This window comes from Carassius auratus, unplaced genomic scaffold (genome assembly GCF_003368295.1).
Source record: "Carassius auratus strain Wakin unplaced genomic scaffold, ASM336829v1 scaf_tig00027810, whole genome shotgun sequence".
In the NCBI taxonomy this organism is placed as follows: Eukaryota; Metazoa; Chordata; class Actinopteri; order Cypriniformes; family Cyprinidae; genus Carassius; species Carassius auratus.
The window spans coordinates 12460-33048 of NW_020525629.1; the positions used below are offsets into that span (position 1 = coordinate 12460).

General features: G+C 37.1%; 1 protein-coding gene across 4 annotated transcripts in view; it reads left to right on the plus strand.

Moving 5' to 3' along the window:
• The first annotated feature begins 271 nt into the window (after window positions 1–271).
• LOC113079364 (CUGBP Elav-like family member 5) overlaps window positions 272–20589 on the plus strand; it is a 39416-nt gene continuing 19098 nt past the window's right edge. For all 4 annotated transcript variants that reach the window (XM_026251612.1, XM_026251611.1, XM_026251613.1 and 1 more), the window contains exons 1-3: window positions 272–396; window positions 2307–2386; window positions 15541–15714. In XM_026251612.1, coding sequence (XP_026107397.1) covers window positions 291–396; window positions 2307–2386; window positions 15541–15714 — 360 coding nt within the window. In that variant the 5' untranslated portion in view covers window positions 272–290. The remainder of the gene's footprint in view (window positions 397–2306; window positions 2387–15540; window positions 15715–20589) is intronic.

Here is a 20589-nt window from a genome sequence, read left to right on the forward strand (position 1 = left end):
TGTAGTATAGTGATAATAGCAGTGTATATCTTATTTGCATATGAAGTGATATTTTTAATCCTGTAAACATATAGAAGGTAATATTTGGACTTCTCTGGTTCTCTGCACTGACTTTAAGCACAGCCGGAAATACCTACGCACACACTCGCAAGACCGGAAATCCAAGATGGCGGAGATATGCAACTAGCCCATAGGGATGTTTGTGGGTAATGGGGAGGTGAGAGGTTACGCCAGTCATTTCACTTGCTATGTTTTTCTTTGCTTTAGAAGACAGGAAGCTGTTCGTTGGGATGCTAAACAAACAGCAGACGGAGGAGGACGTGTACCGTCTTTTCGAGCCCTATGGAGTCATCGAGGAGTGCACTGTGCTACGAGGTCCGGATGGAAATAGTAAAGGTGAGATTATGTCACCTTTTATGGTATAATGCTGTATTAGCAGTCAACATAAAATTGGGCTTTTTGCTTCCTTATACACTATACACTTGTGATCATATTGTGTCTAGTGCTGTCAAATCAGTTAATCACATCCAAAATAAAAGTTGTGTTTACATTAACATTTAGCATTTGCATTTATAGTAATTGAGCAGCAAATCAGCATAATGATTTCATATGACTGGCATATGATTTTATAAAGGATCATGTGACACTGATGGCTGGAGTAATTGATGCTGAAAATTTAGCTTTGGTATCAAAGGAATCAATTACATTTTAAAATATATTACAATAAACAACTTTTCAAAGGGGTCATCTGATGTTGCTAAAAATAACATTATTTTTATATTTGGTGGAATGCAATGTGTTGAAAATAATTTTCCATATACATACTGTGCATTGCTGTTTCTCCTCTATGTCCTGCCTTTCAGAAATGCATTGATTTTTACAAAGCTCATCGGTCTGAAAAGCACGGTGTGCTTTGATTGGCCGGCTATCTAGTGCGCTGTGATCGACAGAATACCTCAATGACATTCTATTTTTCATATTTAGAAATGTTACGCCACATAGCATATTGTTATGCTGTATCCCGGGCCACGAGACAAAAACAATAAAACCCGCTATAAACGAGGCATTTGTTGTATCCAGTCGGGACATAATTAATGATTAAAATGACTTATAATGTCACTACAGAGAGAATAAAAGTTATGCATTATTTATTTGCGTATATATTGGGAGGTGTTATGCAAATCTTCCCACACAGTGATGTAGTCATGTGGGGGCGTGTTTAAACGAGGCGTTGTAGGAAGGGAAGGACGAGTCTTAACTTTTATAAAGAATATCTCTTTGGGTTTGACACTTCAGTCTTTGCAACTTCATGGATCTTATCTATTCACGAACAGCTTGTAGCACTCCAAAGAGAAAGGAAAACTGGAAATCGCATCATATGACCCCTTTAAAATTGTACTATTGTTATTTATTTTTTTATCAACTATATGCAGCCTTGGTTAGCATGAGACTTCTTTTAAAATATATTTCTGCCATATAAAATCAAACCTCTGTCTTTTATTTTTCTTTTTGCGTATTCAAAAATATAATGTTGTTAAATATTGAATATGATGTTAAAATGTTACATTGACATTTTTAACATTAAAGACTCATAAGAGACGGAGAAAAAGCACATATTTGAGCATGAAACTTTTTATAGACTCCATTGTTTGCCCAGCGAGGCTTTGGGGACACTGTAAGACGCTAATACAGCCTGGCATTTGGAAAAGCACTGTGGGAGTGCAAGTTTTCCCCTTGCCAGTGTTACGAAAAAAAAGCTGTAGGATTATTTCTGCTACTTAGGGGGTGGATCTCTGAATATATCCAGTCGTATGGAAGAGAAGAAAAAGATAGATGTCAAAACATTCCCTGTACAATAAAAAAAAATAAAAACATTTTTTAATTTAGCTTCTAATGTGTTTTATTTCAAACCACGTTTCTAGCAAAAATAGAGCTTAATTCTTTAATAAAAACTGTATAAAACATGTTACGCTTGTATAAGGCACATTGAGACCTATCCTTAATATTTTGACAGCTTCTTCAACGGCTTGCAACACGACTGCTCTTGAATCCCAAATGGGTTTGAATTCTCGTGATGAATATCTGTAGCAGCGTTTAAATTGACACCAATTATCCCGTATTTTGCGCTTTGTTTGCATAGATGGGCATGTGGCGGTAAATAGCACGCTTTTCGCATCAGTACAGTCTCTAGAGGAGCCGCTTGCTTACCGTTGGAGGGCTTTCTGCCTCTCCAGTGTTTAATGTGCTTCTCTACACTGTGGTTAAAGTGTTTGTGTGCCTTTGTGTGTGTGTCTTTTTTCTATCAGGCTGCGCCTTTGTAAAGTTCTCCACACACGCCGAAGCTCAGTCCGCAATCAGCGCCCTGCACGGCAGTCAAACCATGCCAGTGAGTACACACTTCTCTATAACACACACACACACACACACACTCACAAAACCTCTTATTTTCAGCGCTGCACTTTCTTTGTACTTTGATGTTGCTCCTGCAATCAGAGGTTGCAATGGCTTTCATACAACTCTACATTCTGGGGTCACAGTATTATTATATGGGTCACATAAAAATCTTGTCTTTACTTCTTTGAAATGTGTCCTTAGTATTCTTTAGGTTTCATGTGGTTTTGAAAAAAAACTTCAAATTAAAAAGTTTCATTTATTGACTTGACAGATACACCACATGACATTTTTTAAAGAAATAATTCATGTCGTTTCAAACTGGTATGAGTTTGTTTCTTATGTTGAACATAAGAAAGAATGCTGGTAATCAAACAGTGGTCCCAATTGACTTCCATAGTATTTCTTTCCCTATTATGGAAGTCAATGGGGACCAACAACTGTTTGTTTCTTCAAAATTCTTCAAAATATCTTATTTTTGGAATGACGTAAAGGTGAGAAAATGATGACAGAATTTATCATTTCTAGGAGAAAATATTCCTTAAAAAATATCATGTAGTGTAAATGTCAAGTATAAAACAAAAAAGATTAAAATTCACAATTTTACAACCTGCAGTAATCTAGTATTGTTATAAAAGCATAAAAAGATAAGCATAACAAATAATTATCAGTGAAATTGCAGGGATTATTCAACCTCATAACACACACCCACACACATTTGTCCTCCAAGTTGAGTCATGCACTGTGACTAAATAGTTTTTGTAGTATTAGCAGATATGTGGTTAGATTTTGTGTGTGTGTGTGTGTGTGTGTGTTATGAGGTTGAATAATGATTGTTTGTTTGTTTGTTTGTTGGTCAAACCACATGAATAGCAGCCAGCAGCAATATTAACATATAATAAGCAGAAAGGGTTTTGTCTGTGTGTGTGTGTGTGTGTGTGTGTAGTAGTAGTAGTAGAGAAACAAGGAATCAAACTGATTCCAAACAAATAAGAACAAATCAGTCACTTCAACTTACGAACTGCATATTTGCTCATATTGTTTTGTTGAATAGCTGCATTTCCAGCATATCAGCACGTGGCCTTTGTCCGGCCGTTTCAATCTTGAGGACTGGACGCTGAGCCTTAAAAAGCAGGCTATTCAGCACAGTCTGTCTGAATCACACAGCTATTCAGTCACACACGCATCCCAAGCAGCTCACACGCTGCTGCTTTATTTGCTAAAAGACTCCGGCTGGATACAGACGAGCTATGAACCGTCAAAATGCATTTGACCTTGTGCTTTTTTCTTCTTCTTTTCTTCATTTTTCACAACGCAGTGACATTTTTAAAGAATCAGTTGACCTAGAAATAAAAAAAAAGTCATTATTTTTCATTCACCACTGTGTGATCCCAAACATGTTATGTCTTTTGAACACAAAATTAGATGTTTAAATAATGTACGTAAAATGCACTCTTTAGGTGGACTGTCACTTTAAGAGAAAGAAATGCACAGAGAGGCTGCACGAGAGAAAGATCTGTGTTGTGATCTGCTCTCTTTATAACCTTTAGGGTCAGCCGAGGTGCAAATGATTCAGGGACATTGAAATGTAAACCACAGTCCTGAAATCATCACCTCACACACACGCTCAGATATCCTCTCCTCTCTCTCTCCCCTCTCCTTCCCTCCATCCTCTCGGGACATTAGGCAATAGACTTGTTTACCTCACCTTTCACCACATTGACTGGTGAATTATTCATGGGCATGTACTGAGGTGGGAGTGGAGGAAAGAAAAAGAGAGAGAGCGGGAAGGAACGCAAGATAGAAAAGTAGAGAGAGAGAGGTGGAGAGACAGGGGAAGGGTGGAAGAAGCTCATGGGGGAGGGATGAAAAAGGTTTATAGTCATCTCGGAAGGTAAATTGATTATGGAAAACCTTACCGGCCTCCATTCTCTCGAGTCTGAAGTTGTAGAAGGAGGGGTCACGAATCGCGCGGCTCCCAGGTGCCAAAGTGAGATGTTTAGCTGAGATAATGGAGTTCTTCTCAAGGCAGGGCTTGATGAAGCACTCATCCATCTGCAAACTCTTCAAAAGAAGCGATGGCGAACTTACCGAACACCCACAAGCCTCTCACGCCCTCGGTCCACCAGCAGCTTGCAGTTATTAAAGTAACACTAGCACCAGACACAAAAGTATATTTTTATAAGTAATACACTTTTCTGCCATCGAAGTAAAATATTCTGCAAAGTGACAAAATGGCAACCAGTCAGAGCGTATTGGATTTTTCATTTAAGACGAACAGGACTTCTACGTTGCGTGAAGTGATTGGAACAGAAAACGCAACGTGAATAGATGTGAAGCGACAAGTAATTTGTTTGTCTGGACTAGAGTCCAATACTGAACGAAATGACAACCAATCAGAACATATTGAATGTTTCATTTATGAAAAACAAGACTTTAGACTAATAAAACGTCATTGTAGGCGGAGCTTTGTTGTGAGAGTTGATTCAAATAGAAATTGCGTCAGAATTAGGTATGCTGCAACAACCTTAAAGCGTCAAGTGATTTGTTTATCCATACTAAAAGTACAGTACTGAACAAAATGACAATCAAAACCCATTTGGTGTTTAGATTAATCAGATTTCAATGTGGGCGGGGCTACACGGCGTTAGGCGATTGGAAAAGAAATTACTTCAGAAATAGGTGTGATATAACAAATTTACAGCATCAAGTTATTTGTGGTTCCAGACTAAAAGCACAATAGTGAACCAAATGACAATCGATCGTTTGTTTGTATTTATGAGAAACAAGACTTTAGACCAATGAGATTTCACTGTGGGTGGGTCTACATCGCTTAAAGTGACTGAAATAGAAATTGCAGTAGAAATAGGTTTAACTTGACAAGTATTTTTTAAAATAATTTTCATAACAACGCAGCATAAAACAACAAAACTTTAAATAAAATGGAAAGAAACCAAGCGTAGCGTTAGTTCTGGCAGGTCATGTTAGTCAAGCTCGCATCAGCTGACTCTCAGCTGACCCCATCTACCCATCTTTAGGAATACGGCGCCTAAGCATTTATATATGAGGTCCCTCAGTATCATCAGGAGTTTTCACATTACTCAATAGCTAATTACCCTCCTCCATCCCCAGCTCCTCCTCTGTCAGTCAGGACTCAGCCTTCTAATTCTCCTTTGAATCAGACTAATTCTAAAATGTGTACATAAAATTATTGAACTTGAACAATATGTTGGTTCAGTTCTGTTTACGCAGGGAGTTGTTGCCCAGAACATAACCATACCGCCAATCCAAACTGTATGCTAATTGTCAGTCATCTTTGACGATAGTGGTCTTGGCAGAAATAGCTTTTATCTCTTGTCACTTTTTCCTGGTGAGGAAAAGTTAACAAAAGCTAATGCAACTTTTTTTTTTTTGTACCCAATGAAAGTGAAATACTGTGCAATACTGTGCAAAATAAAATAAAATAGAATTTATTTGATGTGTAATATACACTCAAACTTGTTTTAGTCAAATATAAATCAAATTGTATTTTCAACAAATGTGATTATAGTGGTGTGGTATTAAATTGGTGTGCAATCCCCCAAAAAAAATGTAAACTTGAATAACATGGAAAAAATAACACTGCTTGACGTTTTAATGATAAGAAACATAACAAAGTTCAAAGTTTTTTTTTTTTTGTATTATTATTATTATTGAACGTAAAATGCTGTGTCAAATAACAAAAATCACACCTAAATGAACTTGATATTTTAGATATAACCATTTAAAATAATTTGGACAAGTGAGATTTCAGTTTATAGAAAAAGAACCGCCTCACCCAAAAAAAAAAAAAAAAAAAAACTGACAAAATGTTTAATTGCTTTTCGCAGTTGTGGTGGATTAAGACCAAACTCAAAGATGTGCGAAAGATTATCATTTGCTTCTTTACTGGGTTGCACAAATACACCAAGAAGCCTCTCACAACCTCAGTTTGCCCTCAAAGAACCAAATGCAGCTTATAGTTATTACACGAACGAGTCAAGTGAAGAAACGTGCGGTAATTCATTTTAAATACGCATGCATAAAGCAGTCTGCTAATGATGTGCTCGTGGGCAGCAAGAAACTGGCCTTATTGCAGAACTACTTGATGCTTACAGTCGGTCCAATCTTATATTCGGCTCAAATCCCCCCGGCTCATGGCAGTCAGTGCATTATCTTCATGCACACACATATGCACACGCTGCCTCCTTTCTATGTTTGCCCCTCTTTTCTGTCCATTTCTCTTGCTGGCACAGCCATGGGGTCACAGCCTATCCTGATCTAATTTTCCAGCTCCAGAAGCTCGTGTTAAATATGTTTGCATTTTTCCTGACTGAACGATGCATAAATACAAAGAGAATATACATACACATTTCCTCCTTTGAGGAAGGGTTCTGACATGTGCTTTATTCCATGCACGGCCAACCCTGTGCCCCCCACCCCAACCTCCAGCAATTAAAAATGTACACTGCCGTGTGATAAAGCATTGCCAGACTTCAGGAAAGCATTATACGCAGAAGACCAGGGACGAAATTACGTCCGGCGAAGGCTGGGAGGGGTCAAGGAACTCTAGCCTCTCCGCTTCGGCCTCATTTCCACCTGAGTGTATGCGCCAGGGATTGAGCGTATTTCAACAAATACAGGAAAATGAAACTGCCGCTGCTATCTGATATTACAATCTCCTTGGTTAGGAGAGTTTGCGCTGCCGACCGATTGCCACTGTCTATGGTTGAATGGCAGTGCGTTCAGCTGGATTTTCATTTCCTCATGACTGTGTGGATATCTGAGCAACAACCACGGGAGAAATACTGGCCAAAAATTGCAGCCTTGTTAATGTTTGGCTTCACATAGCCTGAGTTAAAACATGATGCCTAGTGGGTTACATGCATTTTTATAACTCTTTTATATAATATTAATAATATAATAATACAAACAGCTAATTAATTCAGGAATTGAGTCAAGGGCTCACTTTATAAATGGGCCTTTGGCCCTGTCCCAAGTGGCACCCTAAACCTTCATTTAAAACATGGAAAAATTCAGAAATTGAACTTGCTGTGTTGCTTGGAGACACGCAACAGTTCTGCTGTGGCTTTAGGTAACATTTTTGTTGACAAAACTAATTTAAAATAGTATTAACTTCTTCTTTACTGAACTGGTGTATGAAACTGCATTTGCAGTCGTTATCCGGACATATAAACAGGATTCATGTAATATTGCTCTCCCTGCTCATGTGATATTGCTTATCATATGATATAAATATGAGACAAAAACTCATACAGGATAATTTTTTGCCTCAATATCTTAAATTTTAGGGCATAACTGCATTTATCGAGGTTATTTGTCAACCGTAGGAAATATAAGATGATGTACAGACATGTATGGGGGCAGGGCCAGTGCATTAATATATTATAATTGCATTTTTTTTTAAATATATAACTAAGATGACAATTCAGCAGCGGCAGCTAAAGAAATAGCAGCCAAAACAACTTAATATACAGCTTCTGTGATGTCTAATGTCAATGAGAAACAGAAAATCGAAAGCTTTAAGGATTCATCTATATTTAATTTAGAATTTAGTGTTTTATAACTTCAAACACTGATAACTTCAGTTTATGTACATTTCTGCTGAAGGGCACAGGTATATATGACATTTATTAGAATGGGCTTATGTGAAGATTGTTTTAAGTTCAGATAAATTAGAAGGTTTTTTTTAAAGTCTAGTAAATGTTCAAATTGATAGCTCTCAGTTATACTGTAATTTTGAATGAATATATATATATATATATATATATATATATACCAAAATTGGACAATAGAAGATTGGAAAAATGTTGCCTGGTCTGATGAGTCTTGATTCCTGCTGCAACATTCAGATGGTAGGGTCAGAATTTGGAGTAAAGAACATGAAAGCATGGATCGATCCTGCCTTGTCTCAGCGTTCAGACTGGTGGTGGTGATGTAGTGGTGTGGGGGATAGTTTCTTGGCACACTTTGGGCCCCTTATTTCTTTTAATTTTGATGATTATAACTGACAACTAAGGAAAATCCAAAATTAAGTATCTCAGAAAATTAGAATATTGTGAAAAGGTTCAATATTGAAGACATCTGGTGCCACACTCTAATCATCTAATTAACTCAAAACACCTGCAAAGGCCTTTAAGTGGTCTCTCAATCTAGTGCTGTAGGCTACACAATCATGGGGAAGACGACCACTGACACCTTGCACAAGGAGGGCAAGACACAAAAGTTCATTGCAAAAGAGGCTGGCTGTTCACAGAGCTCTGTGTCCAAGCGCAATAATAGAGGGGCAAAGGGAAGGAAAAGATGAGGTAGAAAAAAAAGTACAAGCAATATGGATAACTGCACCCTGGAGAGGATTGTGAGACAAAACCCATTAAAAAAATGTGGGGGGGGATTCACAAAGAGTGGACTGCAGCTGGAGTCAGTGCTTCAAGAAGCACTACGTACAGACATATGCAATACATGGGTTTCAGCTGTCGCATTCCTTGTGTCAATCCACTCCTGAACAACAAACAGCGTCAAAATCTTCTCAAAACTAAAAGGACTTGACTGCTGCTGAGCGGTCCAAATTTATGTTCTCTGATGAAAGTAAATTTTGCATTTCCTTTGGAAATCAGGGTCCCAGAGTCTGGAAGAAGAGAGGAGAGGCGCACAATCCATGTTGCTTGAGATCCAGTGTGAAGTTTCCACAGTCAGTGATGGTTTTGGGTGCCATGTCATCTGCTGGTGTTGTTTTCTGAGGTCCAAGGTCAACACAGCCGTATACCAGGAAGTTTTAGAGCACTTCATGCTTCCTGCTGCTGACCAACTTTATGGAGATGCAGATTTAATTTCCCAGCAGGACTTGGCACCTGCACACAGTACCAAAGCTTCCAGTACCTGGTTTAAGGACCATGGTATCCCTGTTCTTAATTGGCCAGCAAACTCTCCTGTCCTTAACCCCATAGAAAATATGTGGGGTATTGTGAAGAGGAAGATGCGATATGCCAGACCCAAGAATGCAGAAGACCTGAAGGCCCCTATCAGAGTAACCTGGGCTCTCGTAACACCTGAGCAGTTCCACAGACTGATCGACTCTATGCCACGCCGCATTGCTGCAGTAATTCAGGCAAAAGGAGCCATAACTAATTATTGAGTGCTGTACATGCTCATACATTATGTTCATACTTTTCAGTTGGCCAAGATTTCTAAAAATCCTTTCTTTGTATTGGTCTTAAGTTATATTCTAATTTTCTGAGATACTGAATTTGGGATTTTCCTTAGTTGTCAGTTATAATCATCAAAATTAAAACAAATAAACATTTGAAATATATCAGTCTGTGTGTAATGAATGAATATAATAGAGTTTTACTTTTTAAATGGAATTAGTGAAATAAATAAACTTTTTGATGATATTCTAATTATATCACCAGAACCTGTATCTCTCTCTCTCTCTCTCTCTCTCTCTCTATATATATATATATATATATATATATATATCAATGCAGTAATTAAAAGTCATTGAACATTAAAAAGACCTCAGAAATTGGTAAACTTTTTTTTTTTTAACTACAAGAAGCAGCAACAGATTCAGCTGATCTTTGTCAAAGATAATCAGTTTTTTGTTATCTTATTCATATTTAATGCACAGAGACAGATGTGTGGAGGTAAAGTTACATCAAATATATGGCTTAGTTAGTGCCTTTATGGTCAATGTTCACACAGAAAAGAAAAAGTGTGAAACGTAAAGATGCAGCACACTTTGATTCCAAGCCCTCGTTTTCCTCCTCTTTTTCCTCTATAGAACAGCTGCACTTTTTATTCCCACAGTTTTACTTCCTCTCCTGCATCCATTTCGCTGGGTCCTGGACCTATGGGAATTCCTCCGGGTGCTTGGCGGCTTAAAATTTAATGAGAGTTTTACTTCACAGATCAACCACCACTCTCTCTCTCTCTCTCTCTCTCTCTGCCTTTTCCTCTCTCTCTCTCTCTCTCTCTCTCTATCAATTTCTCTTACAAACGCATAGCCTATATCTTGCTGGACCAACAAGCCCTCGGCCCTGATATTCGCCGGATGTCTCCGAGCTAAAGCAAACAAACAGTCAAGAAAGGATTGGACAAATACCATCAACACATTCTGAAAATTCTGAACGCTCCAAACTTAGGACTAAAGGAACATTGAATTTCCTCTTTTATTGGCTTTGCCCAAGAACTTTCATAACACACAGTAAATATTGTGTTCTCCTTCGTAATAGCTCAAGGTGGTGTGCAGAACATCTAGGCTTCCAATAAATACTCTGAGAGCTGCAGATAATCGCATTTGAGGTTAAGATTAAAATGCCAGCGTAGGCCTAATGTCTGCATACAACTTAATACCACGAGTTCAAGAAGTTAAACGGAAAGTTCACCCAAAATGAATGTTCTGTCATCATTTACTCCTACTTTGTTCTAGGGAACACTAAAACTCTTAATACAGTAAAAGTGTGTGGTATGGAAGTCAATTTTTTGCCACCGATAAAAACATTTTAAAAAGTAGTTGCGACTCCAGATCCAGATTATATTTTGCAATTCTGAGTTTTATTCTCTGTGGTAGAAACCTGTTTCTACAGAGCCCCGCACATGGCATGCAGGAAAACAATAGTAGGCTAAATCATGTGCACAATTTACTATTTGATTTCCTTGATTTACAAATTGAACACACAATTCATAAATCGAGAGAACTAATAAGTGAATTGTGCGCAAGATTTAGCAAATCGAGGGAACAAAATAGTAATCGTGTGCACGTTTTAGTACATCGAGGGAACAAATAAGTAAATTTTTTCTTGCATGTCATGTGCGGGGCTCCGTAAGTTTCCAGAGAATATTGGCCAAGGTTGTCGAGCTTCAAAAATACAACTGAACCCTATAAACATATCAAATAAATAGTCTAAATGATTTGAAGTAAAAAGTTTAAGTAAAACTGATTATTGGAGTACAATTTTATATATATATATATATATATATATATATATATATATATATATATATATATATATATATATATATATATATATATACAGAGAGTGAGAGAAAATAAAATATTTTTCTGCTTCAAAATTTCATATTTAATTCAATTACTTTGTAATTTCTTGTGAATTTCTTGTAAAAAATTTTTTTTGAAGTGTACAAGTAATTTATTGTTTCAATGTAAATCTTACACCTTTTTTAGTAAAGTCTTCTGAAGTCATACAGTAAGTTTGTGTAATGAATAGATTGAAATATACATTGTTAATAACAGAAAATTGTTGTAACCATTCCCTTTCTTTGTATGGAGAAAGGCAACTTGGACATTGTGCAAAACATCTCCATTTGTCTTCCACTGAAGAAAACAAGTCATACAGATTTGGAATGATGTGGGTGAGAAATGATAACACAATTCTCATTTTTTTTGACTGAACTATCACTTCCATCAGTGAAAACAAAAAAAAGATGCTGCAGGTCCGCTGTCAAACTTTTAACACATCTCACCAGTCTTTTCTAAATGCCAAATGTTTTTATTCCAGTCCACAGATGTCTCTAACTCCCTTGAGGTTTTACCCAGAAATCATTTTAACTACTTTGGTGATAAAAAAAACCCTGAAGGGATACAAGATAAGGCCTTTTTTAGAGATTGCGAACTTGTGCCGTCTTACACTTGGGCATTTTGTCGTACAGTTCTTGACCTGCAAAAGTCCATTTAGTTTAGTCATGCAGCACAACTAATGAGCAGTGACTGAACGCATTGATAGTGTCCCCGATAATGATATCCTAACTAAGCAGTTGAGGAAACAATGCCATAAAACAGTTCTGGAAAGGCTAAGGGCATGAAGGTTGAAACGGAGTGAAATCGAAAATCGAATCTACATCCCAATTGTAATTCGCTTTTGATAAAAGCATCTGCAAGATGACTTAATGTAAATTTATCTTCCCCAGTGACTGTCTTTCGTTGCTTTTCTGGCAACCCCTTACAAACGCCTACGTGAGTGCCGTATGCCCAGAGCCAGCGTTGTCGAGCTTGGATGTGCAAACTGATTGCTTTGTACTTGGCCCTTGCTAAGCATTCCGAAAACAATACAGAGAACAACAGTTACCACCCATTTTTTTTTCAGCAGCCTTGGTTCCAGATATCCAGTGTTTTTTTTTTTCATATTCACTGCAGGCTTTTTGAAAAGTTCTTTGATCAAAAAGATTTTAATCAGCGGTTCTTATTTAAACTAGAACATTTGATTTAAAGCAAAAAGTTTTAGAAAATGATGGATCAGTACACTTACAGTGTACAGTAAAAAGTTATGCAGCTATATATATATATATATATATATATATATATATATATATATATATATATATATACGTACATACATAGAGTGTTTTTGGTAGTTTCAGCATGATGTAGTTCTCATTTTCCCATGCTGCGTTGCATTGTTTAAATAGCAAAAGCATTTGCGCCCATTTGTGTGCCCATGGGCGTGCTGTTCTAAAAAGGTGTGTTCAGGCGGATTGTTTCGCTGCGACCTTTTGCACTCCTAATTCAATGCCATACGAACACAGTGGTAGAGCATTAAAATTCTGCCATTTAAAAAGCGAATCCATCATGGCGCGAGTGCAACTCGCTCTTAAAGGGAATGGGAAATGAGACTATGATTGGTTTATTGCACGTTATGCCCAAAAACACACCCATTAGTCATTAAGAGAATAGGGACAGCCCTTTTAGACCACGTGCCAGAAGCGCAGACTGGTTTTCCCACCATTATACTAGCAAAAGTGGATTCGGAAATGCCCTGAATGCACCGTGCGCTTTAAAGCATGCACTTAGATCATTAAAATAGGGCCCAGTATGTGCGTGTGTGTGCAGGACTGGGGGTAAAACCAGTACTGATTACCAGAGCCCCAAAGGAAGAGAGGGTCCTTGAAAAGTCTGGAATATATATTTCAAGGGGGGCCCATTAGGACCAATGCATAGGGCCCGGGATCTTGTGCAGCTCCCCTTGTGTGTGTGTGTGTGTATATATATATATATATATATATATATATATATATATATATATATATATATATATATATATATATATATATATATACAATTATGTACTGTAGATAGATAGATTGATAGATAGATAGATAGATAGATAGATAGATAGATAGATAGATAGATAGATAGATAGATAGATATGTAACAATTAAATCTAAATGACAAAAGAAAAATACACTTACTAGAAATTTAAATAAAATGAAAATGAAAAAAAAAAAAATACATTTAAATAAAAAGTTATAAATACCTTATTAAGTAAATAAGTCACTGCACAAAGCACATTGTGTTTTGACCAAATTATGAACAATTATATGATTAGTTGCTTTTTTATGTTGCCATTTAGCATATTTTTTTTTCTCCTGCCTAGATATAGTCCTGCAACCCATTTTTGGGACACGTCCCACCATTTGAGAACCTAACCACAAATACATTTGTGTCCTCACCTGATATTCTCCTTTATTGTGGCTGCTTATTGACATTTTCCCGTCATTTTCAACCAGCCTCTTATCTTGGCTGATGCACAACCTTTCTCTACCATCAGATGACAGTTATATTTTGGCCTTTTTGCCAAAATCGATTTAGTAGTTTATTTTTTGAAAAAAAAATTGGGGGGGGGGGGGGGGCATGCTGGAACAGGTGATTTTGTAGGCTGATAAAGGTCAAGTGTAGCATCGAGTCATTGAGAGATTCATAATGAATGTGAGCACGGCTCTCGTGTTTCATTACCATGGTACAGGAGAGAATGAGTGAGCCAGACTTAGAATCCCACACACTCAAGGTCAGACCACGATCACCGGTGGCCTTGTCAATCTCAAAACACACCCACAGTCTTCATCTAAGCCGTTTGATATTTCAGGTGCGATATCATATCCTATCAAGTAACGAAATCTGAAATAGACTTTGTTATGTAACCGTCAAGCTGCCAAGGCTCATGTCAATCTACTGATGCCGCTAACAGTTTTGTAGATGTATTTGTTTGTTTGCCTGAAGGTTTGATGTTAAGAGTTTGTTAAACAGTCATTCAGAATCAGTATGTTGTTGTTTTACTTAGTTTTTCTTAGAGGAAAAAGCGTAACTGTTATTTTTATTGTTAAATGTATCTAGCCACGTTGTGTTTGGTGCGATGTCGAAGTGAAAAAGTCATGGTAGATTCACATATGCAATTCACGTGAGAACTTAAGGTTTTGATCATCCTTAAAGGGACAGTGCTTGTATTTTATTTTATTTTATTTTTTGAAGTTTAAGTGAGTAATAAATGTTGGGTGTATAACTTACAAAAAGCTATTATATAGCTTCAAAAAAAAAAAAAAAAAACTTCAAATACAGCATGCAAGATGTATGGACAATGTACTTCTCGGATGGTTCTTACTTATAGGATATTAATTTGTGTTCATCTGTGTTTCATGGAGTCATACAAGTTTGGAAGTTCATGACAATGAGTTAAAAGGGCTGTTTACTCTAAATATGATAACTATAACTATAAAATTTTAATAATCGAATTCTATGAGATTGGCGATATAGAAGCGCAATGTCGTGCAGCGTTAAAAAAAAAAATGTTTTCTATGAGTTAACTGGCGGCCCTCTTTCGTCACCTGTCTGCAGCGCCTATCAAAAATTCAAAACAATATGAAGATCGGGGGAAGTCGTGGTTAGAGAGTATGACTCCTAACCCTAAGGTTATGGGTTCGAGTCTCGGGCTGACAATACCACGACATAGGTGCCCTTGAGCAAGTCACTGAACCCCGAACTGATCCCCGGGTGCCGCAGCAATAGATGCTATGCTTCTCATCTGCTGTGCGACTGGCTTTATACATTTATAGTTATTGTTAACAATTCAGGCTTTAAACGATGACAGAACTGTCTTTTTTTCAGTGAACTGTTTCTTTAAATTCATTCAATTATTTATATTTTTCTAAAATTGAATTGAATTACATAGTGTCACTGTAATGGTGTAGTCACATGTAGTTACCACAATTGTCCTGCTATCTTTTATTATTTTTTTTTAAATTGTTGTGTTTTCTGTGGTGGTCGACGGTCTCGCTTGCAAAGCGGGAGGTTAAACGCAGCCTGCCCTCTCTCCTCAGACTGGCTCCGATTCTCTCCTCCCTCAGGGTGCGTCGTCCAGCCTGGTGGTCAAGTTTGCCGACACGGACAAGGAGCGCACCATCCGCCGCATGCAGCAGATGGTGGGCCAGTTTGGCATCTTCAACCCTGCTATCGCCCTGCCCTTCAGCACCTACAGCACCTACGCACACGCGGTGAGTACCCTTCCTCCCCTCTGGGGCACTTGGGCACGTTTTGATGATCTCACTGCCGCCCACGTACCCTCCCCGTCCCTGCATGCCCACACGTCCTCGCTCACGTTCCCAGAGTGACTCAGAATATTCCATAGGAAAATCTTCAACTGGGTATTTATAGCTCGCATCGGTTGCCTCATAACGGGGGAGGTTGAAAGGCAGCCGCGACTGGTTGAGTCAGTCCCTAATATTCATTCATGAGGGACATCTCGGTTCAGTTTTAGGGAGAGATACTATAAAACGGATAGTTTCTATTTAGTTCCTCCATATGGGGTAGATAGATATACATATATTCATGTATTCCGGCATAGGCAAATTTTTCTCGTAAATGGCAGGATTAATTGTTGGAGTCGATCCGGCCCCCGGGGGCTTATCATTCACACTCATTTTCATATCACAGACATGCGTGGGTCAGCGGAAGATGTGCGTACGGACAATCCCACAGTAACTGCCGGGCCAGTACATGGGAAAAATATGCCCTTATTAACATTCATGAGATGCTGAGCGTCCGCAGGAAATGCAAATGGTCCGAGAGAGCCGTGTGCGGGAAGGCAGGCCGGGTGGTTGCTGTGGCTCCCACAGGTTGGCAGTGACTTTTATCTCCCGTGTCAGAGATGGTGCAGTGTGCAACTCTGTGGAAATGACACTGTCTCTATAATTCACTGTTCCAGCTCGAGCCACAACATGCCAAAACCAACTGCTTTATGATATCGCATGTCGAAGTTTGCGACTTTTTATCAGATATCTTTTTTGCTTGCTGTTTTTGACTAAACTAATCAAGGGTATTGTTATTTTAAACCAGATACATAGAAGCATATTTAAAGGGGCACTCACTATTTTTTTTTTTATCTCATTTACAAAAAAAAAATATTTTACTTTTTTTGTTGTTGTTATCAGTGCATCATATGAGATGATGATTCCAGTCATATTAGTAGCCTAACGAGTCACCTCGAGAGCTGCCATATTAATCCAACCCTAAATTTGATTATTATTGATTGTGGAATAAATTAATCCTGCCTGTTAGTGCCAGTGTATTATTGTTTACTATTAGAATATTTATGAATATTTATATAATATTAAGCTTTAATTTGAATACTTTAATCAGTGCAGATTAAATTTACATTTCTTGTTTTGTTAGTGATTTTGCCATTTTTATTAGTGTATTTTTATTTACAGCTTTAAGTTTTATTAGTTGTATTTCAACAAACTTAATTTTAGTTACATTCTTTTTTACATTTTTCATCTAAATATTCATCAGAAAATATTTAATAGTACAATTTGTAATAGTTTTAGTTAACGAAAGAAACACTGAAAATGGTCATTTTTACAGTTGTAGATTTTTATCTAATGCTTCCACACCACTAGGTATCAATATATCAGGGATGACATCTACATAACCAAAATAATAAAAATACAAATACTGATTGGGGCTTTTAAAGATACTCTAAATATTTTTTCACCCAATACATGATTTTCTGCTAGGTTGTATAAATTTACTCAAAAAAAAAAAGACTAATGCTGAGTGCTAAATGCTAACATGTAATTTAACAAATGATAACCTACCTCAAATTACGCAGCTTGTTCAGTAGAAGTTGGATTTGAATTTTCAAAGCAATTGCTTTATCATTTTCATCTGGCAGCTAAATATACGGTGCATTTATGAAAGCAACTGTGTCATGCTATTTTTTTCTTCTGAAACTATTTAAGTGCAAACCCCACCTCTCAGCTGATTGGTCATGTCAGTCAAAATGCACATTGCCTGTACTGAAGTAAATGCTAAACCGTAAACCTAACACACAACCGCTAGATTATTATAGCAATGGCAGATAGTTAGCATTACTATTTGTCATGACTGGATCCATTTATGATATTTCTGAACTCTAAATTTAATCTATTAAGTCTTTTCACCTGTGGGGCGGGATTTGTGCTCAACTGGTTTGGGGAAAAAAAGACAAAAATATAATAGACAAGTTTTTTGTTTTTGTTTTGTTTCCTCGTGGCTCTTCAATTTGGGCTAACCAGCCAGCAACAGCATAGCTACCACTTAGCAATGACCTAGCATAGCAAGTTAGCGCCACTAGCATTTTCTACGCTCTTCTGTTCACTCATATCCTCACATGAGCAGAATTTGAAAGGATCGTCAACAGGCATTCATTGCGCCTTCATAAACGGGCAACAAACCGCATAAGCTAACATTTAGCTTCAGATATGGCAATGGTACATTTAGAAACGTGGAGGACGAGCAAATTAAGAGGCTCCTTCCACAAACACAGCTGTGCAGAGGATTACTGGGTTGAGCTGACAGCCAGTAAATTGGATTTTAGTCAGAGCAGAGGAGGGGGCATCTGAGCGCAAATTGGAGGGGTAATAGTGCTGACAACATCGTGCCAAAAGACAGATGCGTTTTTTTCAAAAAGGTACATCTGACTCCTAAATCTGACAAACAGCTTATCATTCAATAGTACATGAAGATGTTGGAAATATCAGATGCGGCCCCATCCTCGTCTCTGGAGTGGAATGGGGGGGGGGGGGCGGGGGTGACATAAACACGCGATGAAAGCAAGAAACATTAATTTTCTTTCAGACACTCTTGTCAATACAAGCCGAACATCTTTTATCTGTGTTTTTCTCCCGCTGCCTCATGTTTGATCTTTTTCCTTTTTCTGAGCAGAGCCATCTTCATTTTCGACTTTTTTTTCTTCTCTCTCTCTTTTTTTTGGAAGATGAATAAAAGCGCGGATGTTGATGGAAAGCCAGAAAGATCTCTTTTACTTGATGCCAATCACCAGAGACGGTGCATTAGATTAATATGACGCACAAATTGCTTGAAAGCACTTCAGAATGTTCTGAAGCCAACATTAATGAGGGGAATGTTTGTCTGGGTATTTTGGGGAGGAGGGCGCTGAGGAGGGGGGCACATGTTCTGCTATTAACCTACATTGCCCCCTGTTGTTGAGAAATATACCAGTGCTGGCTATTCAAAGGGTTTTTTTATGCATCTTTTAATAGTTTTTATGCATTGTTTGAAAGCATTCCTTCTGATGGAGGATCTAGAAATAGACAACATGATTGATGTATTATAGAGAAATATACAATCTCAACCCTAGCTCCTCAGTAGAATTTTGTATGCTTTACTCAAAACGTCTTTCTAGTCATAAATGGATACTTTGTAGAAATATGGCTACTATATACTGTACATATAAACAACCCTCTTTAAGTAAATATATGGTGAAGAAATATCGAAAAGGAAGTGCACTCAGACCCCAAATTTTACATAAGTATGTGAGTGCAAATGCTTATAGCCATGCAAATTTGATTTTGGTTGCATTGTGAAACATAATTTTTAGGGCAATGCAGTATTGCCACAGGGGGAGCTATAGTGCACATTAGTGTAAAATGACTACGTCTACATCATTTAGTTTCTTATTTAGGTTAAGTATTTTCATAGTGGAGCAACAGATTTTAGTAGGAATCTGCATCTACATAACTGAGGCCCATGCGATACACATGCATTGTCAACGATACGATATATTAACGATACATATGAAGCTGAAACGGATACGGTGCGATACGATTTCTATTCAAGTTAACACAATGCAGTTCAGTTCAATGCAATATAATGAAATGGGGAAAAAAATATGATGCTATGCAATTCAATATGGTATAGATAATGGTTCAGACAGACAGCAAATCATAAATAAATTAACTTAAGTGCCTTCTGACGAACTGTTGTGATATGTCGTAATCACGTAGCAGCAGTGGCCGATGAGAAAATGCGCATGAGAAACTGTTTAGACATGTGAAATCAATCTACATGTAAAATATTGGTCACAAATTTATATATATATATATATATATATATATATATATATATATATATATATCTATATATATATATATATATAGATATATATATATATAGATATATATATATAAAATAGTTTTTTACTGATTCAAATATGTTAAAAATGATGCATTGTAATACAAATGTCAACTTGTATCCGATTCACATTTTTTAAATCGATGCATCGTATAGTTAACTTTTATTGCGATGTACTGATGTGAATTGGTGAATCTTACTATCCCTAGTTCGAAGTAAATCCTGAGTGAGGTCATTTTTAATTAGTTAAATAGTCTGTATGTTTATAGTGAGCTCCTGGATAAAAGTAAATCTGGTTTTATAGAAGGTAACTCTGCCACTTCCTTGTTACTGAGATTTATTGCCTCCATTCTGAGATGTTTGTGTTTTGTTCCCAGTAGAAATATTTAATCTTAAAAAAGGTACCTACAAGATTACGAGATTTTTGCTTCTTAAATTTATCTTGTTTTTATAGATAGTGATTCAAAGTGTATGCAGGTTTACACAAAAATATTAGGTAGCAAAAAAAAGTTTTTAACATTATTAATAATAATTCATATTTTTTGTGCACCAAATCTGTATATTTCAATAGACAACAGTACTTTTGAATTTCAATATATTACTGTTTAAATATATTTTGATCAAATAAATGCAGCCTGGTGAGCATAAGAGATTCTCAGAAACGTCTTAATGATTACAAACCTTTGAATGGTTGTGTATATGATATTAGAACTGATTACATGCAGCATATTATTGTTTGGATGATTTTCTGGAAAACAAGACAAAATACTACTTAAGGAAGAATGTTAATTAGTCCCAAGCATTAATATCTGGGCTTATATACATGCATATGTTTAGGACCTAAAAAAGTTCTGGTAGAACCAAAACTATGTTTGCACCATCACCATGTTTTAGTCCTGAAGATGTTCTTTAGCAAACAGCAGAAAAAGGAGCGAGGCCATTTCAGGCAATCTTAC